At 46.2% G+C, this 15,911-nt stretch overlaps 1 protein-coding gene across 6 annotated transcripts in view; it reads left to right on the top strand.

The window, feature by feature from the left end:
• RBMS2 (RNA binding motif single stranded interacting protein 2) overlaps window positions 1-11,034 on the top strand; it is an 89,313-nt gene extending 78,279 nt beyond the window's left edge. For all 6 annotated transcript variants that reach the window (XM_073900817.1, XM_073900819.1, XM_073900818.1 and 3 more), the window contains 9 exons: window positions 1,104-1,183; window positions 1,314-1,423; window positions 1,755-1,801; window positions 1,975-2,068; window positions 8,252-8,329; window positions 8,665-8,775; window positions 9,331-9,411; window positions 9,921-10,006; window positions 10,685-11,034. In XM_073900817.1, coding sequence (XP_073756918.1) covers window positions 1,104-1,183; window positions 1,314-1,423; window positions 1,755-1,801; window positions 1,975-2,068; window positions 8,252-8,329; window positions 8,665-8,775; window positions 9,331-9,411; window positions 9,921-10,001 — 682 coding nt within the window. In that variant the 3' untranslated portion in view covers window positions 10,002-10,006; window positions 10,685-11,034. The remainder of the gene's footprint in view (window positions 1-1,103; window positions 1,184-1,313; window positions 1,424-1,754; window positions 1,802-1,974; window positions 2,069-8,251; window positions 8,330-8,664; window positions 8,776-9,330; window positions 9,412-9,920; window positions 10,007-10,684) is intronic.
• The last annotated feature ends 4,877 nt before the right edge of the window (window positions 11,035-15,911 follow it).

Raw genomic sequence — 15,911 nt, 5'->3', positions numbered from 1 at the left:
GAGGGAGGGGCGCCTGGGTGACACAGTCAGTTAAGCTTCTGCTAAACGTCTGCCTTCGGCTCAGGTCATGATCCCGGTCCTGCTTAGCAGAGAGCCTGCTTCTCTCTCTCCCTCCCCCTCTCCCCCCAGCTTGTGCTCACTCATGCACTCTTTTCTCTCAAGTAAATAAATCAAATCTCTAAAATAAATAAATAAGGAAAGGAGGGGATACTGTACCTTGTGTCATATAGACCCTTAACAATTTTTAGAACACATGTAAATACATTATCTCATTTGATCTGTAGTAGGGTAGATGGATGTTATATCTAATGCAGAAATGAGGAATGGATCCAGTGGGGTTTTGTGCAGGTCCTAACTCACAGAATTTTGGGTGACCTGGTGCAAGAATCTAGATTTTCTGATTCCTTACTCAGTTGTCTTTCCCCAACAAGATACTTTAACTCCGTAGTTCCCAACATTGTTGTTTCTATCACTGTAGACCATGAACTCTGTCTTACTATTCTTTCCCCCTCTAGTTTCAAGAAAACTTAATATTACCAGTAGCTAATTAGACCTTGATAATCATAACCAGAAGCAAAAAGTAAACATTGGCAAGTTCTTAGTTTGTGCAGTTTTATTGGAGTGAGGGAACAATTTCCATGAGGAATTTTGTAACAAATAATGGTGACATGGGGCACCTTCGTGGCTCGGTGGGTAGAGCATACGACTCTTGATCTCACGGTCATGAGTTCAAGCCCTACGTTGGGTGTAGAGCTTACTTAAAAAAAAAAATGATGACGATGATGATGATAGCCACTGTTTATTGTATTCTTGTTTCTTGTTTAAGAACCAGACCTAATAGTAGGCCCATCCATCAGTGTCTTTGGAATATTCATAGCTTCACTTTTCTTTTCAGGAGCCCTACAGGAGCCAGTTGAGGGAACGTTCATTAGAAACTAGGGTTGCCTCTTCAAGATACCTTGAATCTGTGTGGAGGAAACTGTGTTTCTATAGTCACAACTTTTGGAGTATTTGTGGGCTGGGAACTTAGAGCTTTCTCTTTGAATGTAGGGGGAGCGCAGATCCTGGAGAAGCTAGAGCCTAACCCCTCTTGTGCTCCTTAGGATGGAGTCCACAGAGAAGTGTGAAGCCATCATCACCCACTTTAATGGAAAATATATTAAGACACCTGCTGGAGTACCAGGTGAGGCATCTGGGAATCAGGCTGAGAGAGCCATAGGTTGTTACTTCCAGTGAAGATTCTGGAGGCATTTTGCATGAGTGTGAGTGGACTCAGTGAGGTGAGACTCAGCTGTGTCTTTCTTTCTTGGCAGCCCCATCTGATCCCTTGCTTTGCAAATTTGCTGATGGTGGTCCAAAGAAACGACAGAACCAAGGGAAATATATGCAAAATGGACGGGCCTGGCCAAGGAATGGAGATATGGTAAGAGGACCTCTGAGGAGACAGGAGTACTAAGGACATTAACGTGGAATGGAATTTACCAGGGCCCGATTCCTGTGAGTAGCAGGAATGGCTAGCTTCAGAGTTACAGTAACTGAGAGATGGCTGGCTGCTTAACATGATCTTCAGTGTGGGTCTTTAGTGGGATTTTGCAGCCTGCACAACCAGGAAAACTCTGGAATGGCTGTAGTAGGACCTGTCCAGACTTCACTTTAATCTGTTGAATCAAATACGTCCCAGGCTTGACACTCTGGGCTTCCTCCTGTTCTCCCCCAAGGGCTCGCATTATGAACACTGTGTTCTTCCTTTGTAGGGTGGTATGGCCTTGACCTATGACCCCACCACAGCTCTTCAGAATGGGTAAGGGTGTTTTACAGAATTGGGCTACCCAAAAGTGACAACGGCCTGTCCAGGCACTGGGATGTTTCATCTTGATTTTTAAGCAGCAGCTAGTGGGAAGTGGCTGTGTCTGTCAGTGGGGCTCTTACCTGTGGTTTCCTGTGGCTCCTTACTGATGAGGTTCCTTCCTCCAGGTTTTACCCGGCTCCTTATAACATCACCCCCAACAGGATGCTTGCTCAGTCTGCACTCTCCCCGTACCTTCCATCTCCTGTGTCTTCCTATCAGGTACGTTCATGCCCGAAAAAATGGTGGGTGTGGTGGTTTTCCCTGTCACTGTGCTTCAGGTAAAGGAGCATAAGGCTGGAAACTCCTTATTTTTTAGTTTTTCCTTTATACATACTGCTCACAAATAATTTTACATGAAAGCATAACGTGTGATCACATGACATATATACAGACTGTTGTGGTAGCATCCTCTTACTCTGTGTCCACAAGTAAACCTTTATTACTATATTTTTAATTTCCTATTATTCCATATATTTCAGAAAATTCCAGATTTTTCTTCGTGTGCATATACGCATATGTGTACAGTTTTGGAAGTCATTGTTTATTTTACAAAAATCTGGCCAGATTAAATATATTTTTTACACTTCACTCTTCTCACTTAACAGTATCTTAAACCAGTGAGTCTCAAAGTTTGGTGCCTGGATGAGCAGTATCACCTGGGAATTTCAAAAAACATAAATTCTTGGATTCCACCCCAGATCTGCTGAAGTGGAAACTCTCGGGATGGGTCCCAGCAATCTGTTCTTTTTGTTCACCATCTGTCACCATACAAAGTTATTCTAGTATTATTGACTGTATTCCCTATGCTGTGCTGTTCATCCCTGTGACTCACATATCTTCTGCCTGCTACTCTGTACCTCTTAATCCTCTCGTTTCCACTGTCCCGTGTCCCTGCCCCCACCAGCTGAGTTTTTTAATAAGCCCTCGAGGTGATTCTGATGTAGCTAATGTTGAGACTTTTTGTTCTAATTATTTCTTTTTTAAACAGTTGCAGTATATTTCATGCCACAGAGAGACCAGAATTCTTCAACCCTACCTCCGTGAAGGGTATTCAATTGGATTTCAGGGGTTTTCTGGTACAAATAATACTTCCATCCACATATTATTCAATCTAGCAGTCCCATTCCTTGAACTCTAATCCCCAGAAACAAAACCATGCATATGTAAAGATCCTTATGCCTACATTCTTAAATCTGAGTCCTGTTATTTCTGGGGGCTAGAGTCCAAGGAGTGGGCTTGCTAGGTTGGATAATATATGGATGTTGAGTTTTACAGATGTTGCCAGATTGCTTCCCACAAAGGCTGTGTCAGTTCACATTTCCACTAGCAATGTCTGAGTGACCATTTCCCTCCAGCCATAAGTGACATTGGTCTTTTTCAGTTTTTCCTATCTCTGTAGGTGTAAAGTGCATTGTTACTTTAATTTGCATTTCCCTGACTATAGTCAAGTTTAAGCGTGTCTTTTTATGTTTGTCATATTTATTTATTTATTTTTATTTTTTAAAAGATTTTATTTATTTATTTGACAGAGAGACACAGCGAGAGAGGGAACACAAGCAGGGGGGAAGGGTAGAGGGAAAAGCAGGCTTCATGCCAAGCAAGGAGCCCTATGCGGGACTCGATCCCAGGACCCTGAGATCATGACCTGAGCCGAAGGCCGACTTTTAATGACTGAGCCACCCAGGCACCCCTGTTTGTCATATTTTGATTTACTCTTCTCTGATTGCTCTTGATATGCTTGGCCCATTTTTCTGTTTGGTTATTCATTTCCCATCAACTTAAAAAAGCATTTGCATATTATTTATTTATTTATTTATTTATTTTAAAGATTTTGTTTATTTATTTGACAGAGAGAGACACAGCAAGAGAGGGAACACAAGCAGGGGGAGTGGGAGAGGGAGAAGCAGGCTTCCCACGGAGCAGGGAGCCCAATGCGGGGCTCGATCCCAGGACCCTGGGACCATGACCTGAGCCGAAGGCAGCTGCTTAACAGACTGAGCCACCCAGGGGCTACCACATTTGCATATTATTAAAGTATCAATCCTCTGAATGTTATCTTTCTTACAAATAGTTTTTTCCGATTTAATTTTTGTCCATTGACTTTGTGTTGTGGTCCTCAAGCTTGAGCTGTCTATTAGAATCACTTGGAATGCTTATCAAACCCAAATTACTGGGCACCACACAGAGAATTTCTGATTCAGTAAGACTAGGCTAGGAGGCAGGAATTTGCATTTCTGTTTCCAGATGCTGCTGCTGCCCCTGCTGCCTGTCCAGGGACCATACTTTGGGACTCACTCATTTGCACCACAAAAAACCGCAAAAGTTTAAAATTTGTGTACAGTTAAATATGTCTGCATTTCCACTAAAGCTTTTGAATTTCTTAATTAAAAAGGTCTTCCCAGTCTCTATATTATACATATGATCTCCAAGATTTATTTTATTGTTTTACAGTAAAATTTAAATATGTAATCATCAGGAATTTATTTTTGTATGGGGCACCAGATAGGCATTTTATTTCATTCTTTCAGAATGTTAACCGGTTGTCCTAGCACCAAATTATTAAATCATATTTGAATTAATGGATTATTAGTACAGTGAATTAATTAAAAATTAAACAGTGGTGAGTTAAAATGCCACCTATAATAAATACTGGGGTTTGTTTCTGTGTCCTTGGTCCTCTTCCGGTGCTCACTGTGTCTGTCCTTACTCTGGTGATACATTGACTTGATCACAGTGGCTTTCAGAATGTCTTCTAATATTTTTAAAAAAGATTTTATTTATTTTTTTGAGAGAGAGCACGAGGGGGGAGAGGGTCAGAGGGAGAAGCAGACTCCCTGCTGAGCAGGGAGCCCGATGCGGGGCTCGATCCCAGGACCCTGAGATCATGACCTGAGCCCAAGGCAGTTGCTTAGCCAACTGAGCCACCCAGGCGCCCCGGCATTTACTCTTCTGTATAAAGTTTATATCTAATTTTTGGAAAGCTGATGATTTTAACTGGAATTTCATTAAATTTATGTATTAGTTTAAGAGAACTGACCTTTTTTTGAAAGGTCAGTTTGGGGGGTGCAGAGGGAGAGAGAGAAATAGAATCTCAAGCAGACTAAGTGTGGTAACCCCACGACCCTGAGATCATGACCTGAGCTGAAACCAAGAGTCGAATGCTCAATCGACTGAGCCACCCAGGTGCCCTGGGAATTGACTTTTTAAGAACTATTATTTTCGGGGTGTGTGGGTGGCTCAGTCGGTTAAGCATCTGTCTTCGGCTCAGGTCATAATTCCAGGGTCCTGGGTTCGAGCCCCACATCAAGCCCCACATCAAGCAGGGAGCCTGCTTCTCCCTCTGCCCCTCCCCCTGCTCGTGCTTTCTCTTAATCTCTCTCTCTCTCCCTCTCTCAAATAAATAAAAATTTTTTTTAAAAAAGTATTCTTTTCACCCAAGATGTAGTATTTCTTTTCGTTTTTAAATCTTTTTTTATGCCCTTCAATAATGGGCACCTGGGTGGCTCAGTTGGTTAAGCGACTGCCTTTAGCTCAGGTCATGATCCTGGAGTCCCGGGATCGAGTCCCGCCTCGGGCTCCCTGCTCAGCGGGGAGTCTGCTTCTCCCTCTGACCTTCCGCCCTCTCCTGCTCTCTCTCTCTCATTCTCTCTCTCAAATAAATAAAATCTTAAAAATAAAAACAACTATGCCCTTCAATAAGATGTTAGTGTTGTTTATATAGATCTTATGCTTTTCCTGTTGAATATATTCCTAAGTGTTCTATAATTTTATAAGCATTTCTAGATGCTATGGATACACTGAAGAAAAACTGTTGGTTTATGTTCATGTATCTTGTGTGCAGCTAATGTACTAAATCCTTATTACTACTAGCATTTTTTTTTACTGAGTCTCTTAAGTGTTCTAGGTATATAGTTGTATCATCAGTGCAAAAATCATAGTTTTCTCTTCCTTTCCAATTTTATGCCAGTTGTGTTCTTATCTAATTGTATTTGTTTGACCCTACTGTATTATATTGTAATTATTATAAATGCAGTGGTTTTAATATATCTTTGTTTAGGTTAATGTTAACAGCTAGGTTTTGGTACTAGCCTTTAATACGTAAATAGTTTTTTTCTAGACTCTATTTTACTGTTTTTTGGGTTTTTTATTGTTATGTTAATCACCATACATTACATCATTAGTTCTTGATGTAGTGTCCCATGATTCATTGTTTGTGCATAAAACCCAGTGCTCCATGCAGAACGCGCCCTCTTTAATACCCATCACCAGGCTAACCCATCCCCCCACCCTCCTCCCCTCTAGAACCCTCAGTTTGTTTTTCAGAGTCCATCGTCTCTCATGGTTCGTCTCCCCCTCCGACTTACTCCCCTTCATTCTTCCCCTCCTGCTATCTTCTTCTTTTTCTTTTTTCTTAACATATGTTGCATTATTTGTTTCAGAAGTACAGATCTGTGATTCAACAGTCTTGCACAATTCACAGCACTCACCATAGCACATACCCTCCCCAATGTCTATCACCCAGCCACCCCATCCCTCCCACCCCACCACTCTAGCAACCCTCAGTTTGTTTCCTGAGATTAAGAATTCCTCATATCAGTGTTTTTTGGGTTTTTTTAATAAATTTGCTGGATTTTATCAAATGTCTTTTTGTCATCTCATATTACACTATGGCTTTTTCCTTCGATTTTGACTTATGTTTATAGAGTCTGATCTTGAACAATCTTTACATTTATGAAATAAACCTACTTGTTTATTGTGATACATTTCTAGCTTATCATTGCTCTTTTTCTTTTTCTTTTTCATTTTAAAATTGAGATAATTCAGGGGTGCCTGGGTGGCTCAAATGGTTAAGCCTCATGATCTTTGGCTCAGGTCATGATCCTGAGGTCCTGGGATTAAGCCCCGCATCGGGCTCCCTGCTCAGCAGTCTGCTTCTCCCTCTCCCTCTCCCTCTGCTGCTCCCCCTGCTTGTGCTCTCTCTCTCTGTGTCAAATAAATACGTAAAATCTAAAATAAATAAATAAATAAAATTGAGATAAGTCACATACCATAAAATTCACTTACTTAAAGTATACAAGTCAGTAGTTTCAAGTATATTTTGCAAAGTTATGCAGCTATCAGCATCATCTAATTCCAGAACATTTTTTTTTTTTACCCCAGAAAGAAGCTCTGTAATCGTTAGCAGTTATTGCCCATTCTACCTCACCCACGCCCCCTGGCAGCCACTGAGATACTGTCTATGGCGAGAGGTCCTCCTCCTCTGGATACTTTGTATAAATGGAAGCATGCAGTATATGTCTTTGGGGCCAGGCTTCTTTCACTCAACATGCTTTCGAGGTCTATCCATGTCTTAGCACATAGCAGTACTTCATTCTTCTTTATGACTGAGTCAGTCCGCTGCCATTGTATGACTATACCCGTTTGTTCTCCACTTAGTAGTTGATGGCCTTTGGGTTGTTTCTACCTTTTGGCTATTAGAATAATGCTGCTTTGAATATTTGTGTACAATTTTTGTGTCAAGACATGTTTTAATTTCTCTTGGGTATACACCCCCAGTGGACTTGCTGGGTTACATAGGAACTCTATGTTTAACTTTCTGAGGAAATGCCAAACTGTTTTCTAGAGCTGCTGCACCATTTTACATTCCCGCCCACAGTGTATGACACTTGTTATTTTTTTTTTTAAGATTTTATGTATTTGTCATAGAGAGAGTGAGCACAAGCAGGGGGAATGGCAGACAGAGGGAGAAGCAGGCTCCCCACTGAGCAAGGAGCCTGATGCGGGACTTGATCCCAGCACCCTGGGATCATGATCTGAGCTGAAAGCAGATGCTTAACCGACTGAGCCTCCCAGGCGGCCCCCCCCTTTTTTAAGATGTATTTATGAGAGAGAGAGGGGGAGAGAGTTGGTGGGGAGGGGGAGGCAGAGGGAGAGAATCTCCAGCGGACCACCTGCTGAGCGAGGAGCCTGATGCAGGGCTGGATCCCAGGACCCTGTGTGACCTGAGCCGAAATCAAGAGTCAGACAACCTACTGAGCCACCCGGGTGCCCCTACTCTCTCCTTTTAATTACAGCCATCCTGGTGGGTGTGAAGTGGCATCTCATCACGATTTTGATTTGCATTTCCCTGGTGACTAATGATGTTGAGCCTCTCTCCTGTGCTTATTGGCCATTTGTATATCTTAGAGAAGTATTTATTCCTATCTTTTGCCCATTTTTGAGTTGGGTTATTTGTTGACGTGTACAAGTTTTTAATAGTTTTTAAAGAGTTTATTAATGTTTCTATTTTGTGAGGGGGCACTCCAACTTTTTTTGGGTTTTGCTGAACATTATCAGATCACTGGGAGAAACAGTAGTTTCTAGGCAATTAATGTTTTTGTCTATTTCTTTTGTTTGCCTTAGAGAGTAACTCAGACATCTCCTCTACAAGTACCTAACCCGTCTTGGATGCACCACCAGTCATACCTCATGCAGCCTTCAGTGAGTGTTCAGAAGTGGGCAAAAGCTAAAGAGACAGTTTGATGTAAAGAAAAACAATGGGATCTGATGATAGACGATGTGGGTGTGAGTTCTGGCTCAGTCCCTTGTGCAGTGCAGCTATATGACGTGAAATTCTGTCAGTTTGTTATTCTCAAGCGGAGGGTCCCTCCACACTGATGGGCAGAGCACCTATTTCTGTTGTGTAGCTGGGTTGCTACTCACCTATCATTTCCCAGGATTTTTAAATGTCTGTCCTCAGCGGTCCTGGTAGGCGTGAATCACTGCGCCTTAGTTGCATGCTGCCAGCTAACCCTGTCCTTTATTGCTGCCTCCAGGGTTCTGTTCTGCCGCCAGGGTTGGATCACCCCATTTCTCTCCAGCCTGCCTCCATGATGGGACCTCTTACCCAGCAACTGGGGCACCTCTCGCTCAGCAGCACGGGCACGGTAAAGCCAAGCGGGATATTTCTGATTTCAGACTCCGACTGAGCAAGGGGTACCTATGCAATGCGCTTCAGCGTAAATGCTTGTGAATGAGGGTGTCAGTCACTTCAGTGTCACTGAAGGCATGCTCAGACTCAGACTAGGAGATAAACAGAATAGAGCCATGCCGCTCCCCAGCTCACTCCTTTTAACCGATTCCTACTCACAAAACTAAATAGTGCTTCTGTCTACACAGCAGTTTACCCAGGAGCTCACACACATTTCCCAGAAATCCTTCCCAACATGGTGACCAGAAGAACGGGTGAAGCTCAGCAGGTTTCTTGCGGGTCCGCTGCACTGTGGTGCGCAGGCCGGAGGAGGAAGGGAAGCCCCAGGGGCGGACGTCTCTCTAAGCCTGTGCGCTTAGCAGCCCCTGGAGCGCTCTGGAGAAGGGACAATTAAATTCCACTCTCTGGGGATGAAACCGAGGCAGCAGTCGTTTTTAGAGCTCCCCGACTGCTTTAAATGTCGCCAGGAGTCCCCTCCCTGCCCTGAGCCTGTGGATGGCTTTCATTCTAGTACGTGCCAGCGGCCGCCCCGGTGCCAGGAGCTTACATCGCCCCGTACACCCCTGTGCCTTCCGCCGGTGTTGCAGCCGAGGTAAGAGCTTTCTGGTCTCGCGGAATCGCGCGTAGGAAAACGCACAGAGGGAGATTTGTCCCCGATCAAGATCTTCCTCTAATGGGGCGCCTGGGTGGATCGAGCTCCGCGTCGGGCTCCCCACTCAGCGGGAAGCCTGCCTCTCCCTCTGCCTGCCTCTCCCTCTGCCTGCTGCTCCCCCTGCTTGTGCTCTCTCAACATTTTAGAAAAAAATAAAAATAAAAAGATCTTCCTCTAACAGTGATGCTGATTCCGCGCGCGCGGTCAGCTGCTGGGCGTGTGAGTGAACGTAGGAAGGAAGGACCTCGTCCGTGTCCTTGAACGAGGCGCTCGTTGAGGCCGGCCCGTTACTGAGCCGCGTCTCTGCAAGAGGCTAGGGTGCGCGGTGTGTCGGGGAGGTGCTGCTGTGTGCGCGTGGGAGCGGGGAGGTGGGGCAGGACACCCCACTCTGGGTATGGGGGGGCCACAGGAGCACCGAGCTTGACTCTCCGGCCTCGGCTGCGGTGCAGGAGAGCGGCGGCCAGCAGACTCAGGTGCCAGTGGAGGCGCCCTCAGACCACGGGCTCTACTCCTTCCAGTTCAACAAGTAGCAGCGGTAAGCGCGCCCCCTCTGGTTTACACCTCCTCTAGGGTTCCCCTCCCCCTCTGCGGACGACAGCCATCCCTCTTTTTCTCGTGCTTTACTGAGCTTTGCAAATATTGCCTTTTTTTTTTTTTTTTGGTACAAATTGCAGGTTTGTGGCCACCCTGCTTTCCCTGCTTTAAGTAAGTCAGTGCCACTGGCATTTACTCACTTTGTGTCTCTGTGTCACATTTGGGTAATTCTCAAAATAGATCAAATTTGGGGGCGCCTGGGTGGCCCAGTCGTTAAGCGTCTGCCTTCAGCTCAGGTCATGATCCCGGGGTCCTGGGATCGAGCCCCGCATGGAGCCCCGCATCGGGCTCCCTGCTCAGAGGGAAGCCTGCTTCTCCCTCTCCCACTCCCCTCTGCTCCTGCTCTTTCTCAAATAAATACAATCTTAAAAAATATATGTCGTTTTTTATTGCATTTTTATGGTAATCTGTGATCGGTGACTGTAACTTGCTGAAAACTCAGGTGATAGTTAACAGTTTTAACAATAAAGTGTTTTTGAATTAAGGTCTGCCTATTATTTTTTTAGACCTGCTATTGCACACCTAATATAACAGTATAGTGTAAACATACTTTTTGTATGTACTGGGAAACCAGAAATTTCATCTGACTTGCTCTGTTGTGGTATTTGCTTTATTGCAGTGGTCTGGAAGCGAACCCGCATTGTCTCTGAGGTGTGCCTGGACACCTGAATTATTGGAGAGGCGGATGCTCCCGAACTCCAGAGGGCTGATGGGATACAGACGCAGCGTGGGCCCTGCTAAGGACTAACACTTGGGCAGCGCTTTCACAGGCCTGGGCCTGGAGAAAAGAAATCTCTGCGCTCCTGCCCTCTGCTTCTTCCTCCATTCCTGGGAGGGCCTGGGAGAACTGTCACTTTTTGTGTGTGCTGCATTCAAGGAGATCAAAAGAACTTTTTTTTCTTTCTTTTGCAAAGAAAGTTTTATATTTTGTTTTTAACTGCAATATACTCTTTCCATATCCCAAAGAGACATAGTGCCTTGAGCTTCTTCTCATCTTTATGAAAAACAGTTTTTTGATGTGTTGGACTTATCTGGGAGGCTTTAAAAAATTTTTGTTATTTCTTTAAAAAAAAAGGAGGGGGGAAGTGCAGTGATAGAACATTGATGAAGGAGTCCTACGGTGGGCCCTTATGTGGAGTTTAGTTATGGGCTGATTTTGGTGTGTGTGTGCGTAGGAGAATATACAGACTACGAATTTTGTTTTATAAAGCTCTTAGCTCACACATCCCATCTCTTCTTCACACATTTTATGCCTTCCTTTCTCTCATCCAGACTGTTCTTTTTCTCTTTTTTATACGGCAGAGCCTGCCGACTTTGCCTTTTTTACAGTTTTTAATTTTGTGAATTTCTTTTTTGAATGAAATTTTCTAGGGACTTTTTTGGGGGCTGGGCAAGGAGTAGGTAGAACACTATGCAGACAATGGAAGTGGCTTTTCCTCCCTCTGCCTTGCCACATCCTGGGAGAAAAGATGAGACTTTTGCCTTCAGGAAGCAGAGATGTGACGTAGGCTCATTAAGAGACACTCCCACAGTCTTTGGAAGCCATCCTTGAGTCAAATTTAGATGAAGCCTAGGTCTTCCCTGGCAAGTTCCAGAAGGGTGGGCTTTTGACTTCTAATTCTTCTCACCACTGAGGCCAGCACTGTCTGAGGGGAAGTGTCTTCTCCAGCGACAGGTTTTCAGGAGTCCCTGCTCCCCTGTTTCCTGGAGGGTCTCCTTTTCTGTCCTGGATCCCAGGGCCCCTGTCTTCCCTGTCTCACACTGCGGTGCTCAGAGCAGCCTTTGCAGTTATGACCGTGCCGAATTCACTTCGGTTCTTTCCCCACTGTGGAAGATCAGCTGCTTCCTCTGGGCCAGTGGTTCTCAGGAAGGTGGTTTTGTCCCCTAGAGGCCACTTGGAAATCTCTAGAGACATTTTCGATGGCCTTGCTTGGGGGTGAGGGCTGTGTGCTACCGGCATCTAGTGGCTGGAGCAGCAGGGATGCTGTTACACATCCTGCAGGTGCACAGAACAGCCCCAGCTCCCCGCCCCCGAAAGAATTATTTGGCTCCAAATGGTGGTGCCAAGGTTGCGAAACCTTGATGTAGACAGTGTTGTTACTGCCTCCGGTGCCAGAGGACTTGGTAAATTCCCACCCTAACCCTGGACATGCAGTGCCTTTTGGTACTCAGTGTAACTGGCTGAGAGGGACAGAACTGGGGTCCTTGAATTTTCCCCAGGCTTTGACCTTGGATACCTCTGCATACCGTGCGAATCGTCCTAGGAAGGCTTGTGCTGCTGTGTCCATGCCCCGTGCGGGCGCGCGCATGCGCACACACATTCAGCAGGATCAAGGTGTGGGGACTGTTCTGCGTTGTGCGCCGTGCAGGGGTGGGGAGGGACAAAGCTCTCTGTAACTGTCCAGGGCAACCTGCTCTGCCCTGATTTGTTTGGATCCCTTTTCCAGGGACCCAGGACATTAAAAATAATGTTCCTTCTTGTGGAAGGATGACAGGGAGCTAGGATGGAAAAGGGCAATAAACCCCATCTCATTATTTACAAAGTCAGCCATCCTTAAGAGCCTGTATTTCACTCTGGAAGGCCTCGTCCGCCCTGGCACTGTGCCCATGGGGACAGGAGGAAGCCTTCGCCCCTCTCCGGGAAGTGAGATCCCCCAGCTGTCCGCTCCCAGTCCCTCGTTCCCACACCGGCAGTCCTGCTCCACTGCACTGCAAGGTCAGGTGCTTTTCACCCGACGGGCAGAAAGCCAAAGAGAGACAATGGAGAAACCGGTGTCTGCTAGGGCAGCTGTCGGGAGAGGAAGGAGAGGAGACGGAGGGAAAAGCAGCTGAGGTAGCAGTTCTTGGACAGAGAGCTCGCAGCCAGCTTTCCCTCCCCGAAGTGAGAGTCCCCGCGCTCCCTGCCCCTAGGCTTGCCCTTTTGTGCAGTCCTGGAGGCAGGGGAGGTGGCTACAGGTAGGGTGTCAGGTGTGAAGGACGGAATTCCCACTCTTCATTTCCTCATGGCCACTTCCAACCTCAGGAAGGGTTTATCCCTTGTAGAGCAGCCCCCCATCCAGTCGCGTTCTAGAAGGGTGTGGCTGGGCAAGTAGCTCTTGTTTCTAAGTCTCCAGCCCTGAGTCAAGGAAAGTATACCATAGATTTCTTGTCAGTGGCCTTGAAGAAGAGAAAAATCCAGAATCCTGTTCCTTCGATTGCTAGTTTGGAGGAGGCTTGCTGGGCAGGCGGTTTAGTGGAGTGGGGGCCTTTCCGGGATGGAAACTTGTTCATGTGACGGTTGCCTCTCCTTTGCATCCCAGAACTTTTTTTTTTAATTTTATTTTTTTTTCCAGAACTCTTGAATCTATTGTCTGTTTTTGCTTTTTTTTTCTTTTTTTTAATGTTTAAATGGCCAGGATTTTGCTTTGTTTTACATAATGGAGTTACCTTTTGTGTGTTCTTCTCATCTGACTCTCCCTAAGGGTTCTGTCGAGTGTTTCTGGTTTGGACAGGTTTGGGCATGGGAAGGGATGGGGAGCCTGAAGTTATTTTTGTAGCAGTTAATGGCGCTGTAGAACTTTTTGGTTTTGGGTTACGCTCCTGTTTTCCCCTAGTTGTTAGTTCATGTCTAACAGTTGCTAAGGTGAGTGATGAGTGGGGAAAGGGGAGAACGGAATGAGGGACGCTTTTTCTCTCACGAAATAGCCTGTTGGCGGCAGTAGTGCCCGGGGACGTGTAGGGGGCCTGGGGCTGGGCTCTTTAAACGCTGTGCTTAGCGTTTTCTCTGTCGTCTTCATGGAGCCGCATCACCTCTCACCCCCACACTCTTAAGATACTTTGTGTTTTTCTGTTTCCGTGCTAATAGAGTATGTCTGAGTCCCTTCCTCAGATGATCGAATCCTTTATGAGGCTCAGAGCCTGCCTGTCCCGTCTCAGGTCAGTGTTCTTACTGTTCCCTTCACGCTCTGAGCTGATGTTCAAACCCTAAGCTGATTAGACTTTTTGGAGGAGGGTGTGGGTAGAGGGTAAGGAAGATGTGGGAATGATGATAAGGAGCGATGTTATTTTTTAAGACTGTTGTTAACCAAAGAATTTGAAGAGCTGCCAAGACTCGGAAGCCTGGTGGCTCTGAAGAGGCAACGGCCCTTGGCAGGAACACGTAGGTAGGGGCGGTAGGAGGACATTACACTCACTGAGGGTGAAGACTGGACTCGCTGCTCTACCCACTCTTCCCGGGTTGGGTCACCTCAGCCCGGCTCCATTCCTCTTCCTTCCCTCACTTACTGATCAGTGAGCTCCTTCACCCCGGTGGTGCCAGCGGCGCTCACTCCCTGCTCCTTCTGAGCCGACCTAAGTATGGCCTGTTGCTTTGCCCCGAAAGGTACTTGAGAGGCCAAGCTGGAACGGGATGCTGCAGGGATCTGACAGTTTAGTCTTTGGGGGCGGGGACCATTGCTGCTCCGTTGTGCACATGCCCCACCTTCTGGGGGAGCAGTGGCACTGCACCTGTGAGCGCTACTTTGACCTTAACCAGTGGCAATAAACTTGGGTCCGTGATCAGGTCTCCACTTGTCCGCAGAGAAGGTGGGGGTTATGCAAGCCGAGGTGTCAGGGCTAGGTGTTCAGCTTGTGCCTGCTCGCAGAGTCCCCCTTAAACCGACTACTCGATTTCTGTGCTACCTGCATTTTAGGTCCTTCCGAGCACGAGCAGAGCCCTCGTATTTACTCACCTTTCATTTCCCACTTTCTTTTTAAAGGAGGGTCTTCCTTCAGCCACCAAGGCCGGCCTGGGAGCTGTCACCCTTCTGATCTTTGCTGACCGCAGTAGGGGTGCTCCCCACATGACTGTGCTCGTGAGAAAGCTAGGTGACCTCCTGCCCATTCCCATTGCTCTTTCTCCCTGCCATAGCTACTCCAACCATATACCAGAACTTCTTTGTCCTCGTGACACATCTACCTCACAATTTCACAGTTCAGCAAGGGCACAGGCACCTGGTTTACCTCCTTCCTTCCCTTCATGAGTTGGGGGCTAGAAGGGGTTCATGATCAAACGCAGTTAACTTTTGGTAATTTGTTTCTGGAGTGTCATCTTTGGGATTTTTTGCTCCTTACTCCCTCTAGAGTAGTGTGTCCTCTTCAGTTTGGTCTCACTGTGGTAGGCCGGGGGTGGGCCATGAATGATTGCCTAGGATGTTAACTAATGCTTGGGAGCCACCCGTAGGAACACCACCATAGGCGCCCATCTCAGAACTTGAAGATTTTAAGAGTTGGCCAATGGCCGCTGTGTAGCTCAGAGGTAAGCAAGTCCCGAAGAGGGAAGCTGGTGTCCCTGCACCTGATGTCTGAGGGTTCACCAAAACAAAACTTCGGTTACCAACCCTGGTGGGTTGGTAAGATTTCCCAGCCTGAGTAAAGAAAGTTCTCACGCCACTATTGGTGTCCCTGTCCCAACACATTGTTTGGGTGGTGAGTGCTTTCTTGCATGCACTTGTCATCTTCACCAGTAAATAATTTATACGCACACATTTTGTACATTTTTTATCCAGAAGCTTCTAGTTTTATACTTTTCATGTTTATGCCAGTGCTATCTACCCTTCTAGTTTATTCTTCCTTTTTGACCCTAGTATTTTCATGTTCCTTCCCTACAACTTGGTATAGCTCCATTTTGTCTTATTTCAACTTTTGTTTCGAAATAAAACACAAAAGTCTACCCCCTGGTGTTTTATCCATGGGCAGAAGTTGGGAGGTTGGTTATGGGCCCGTATTTGCTACTTTGGGAACACAAGCGGCAGCTTAGGAAGCCATGGTGGCGTCTCACAAGGCAAGGAGTAGGCACCCAGAATGGCACTTTGCTCAGGTGCCAGGAG

Source organism: Callorhinus ursinus, unplaced genomic scaffold (genome assembly GCF_003265705.2).
Source record: "Callorhinus ursinus isolate GAN/ISIS: 27379988/994484 unplaced genomic scaffold, GSC_fseal_2.0 scaffold14, whole genome shotgun sequence".
Lineage (NCBI taxonomy): Eukaryota > Metazoa > Chordata > Mammalia > Carnivora > Otariidae > Callorhinus > Callorhinus ursinus.
Note: the sequence above shows the minus strand (reverse complement) of the source record. Positions and strands in the feature narration are given on the sequence as shown.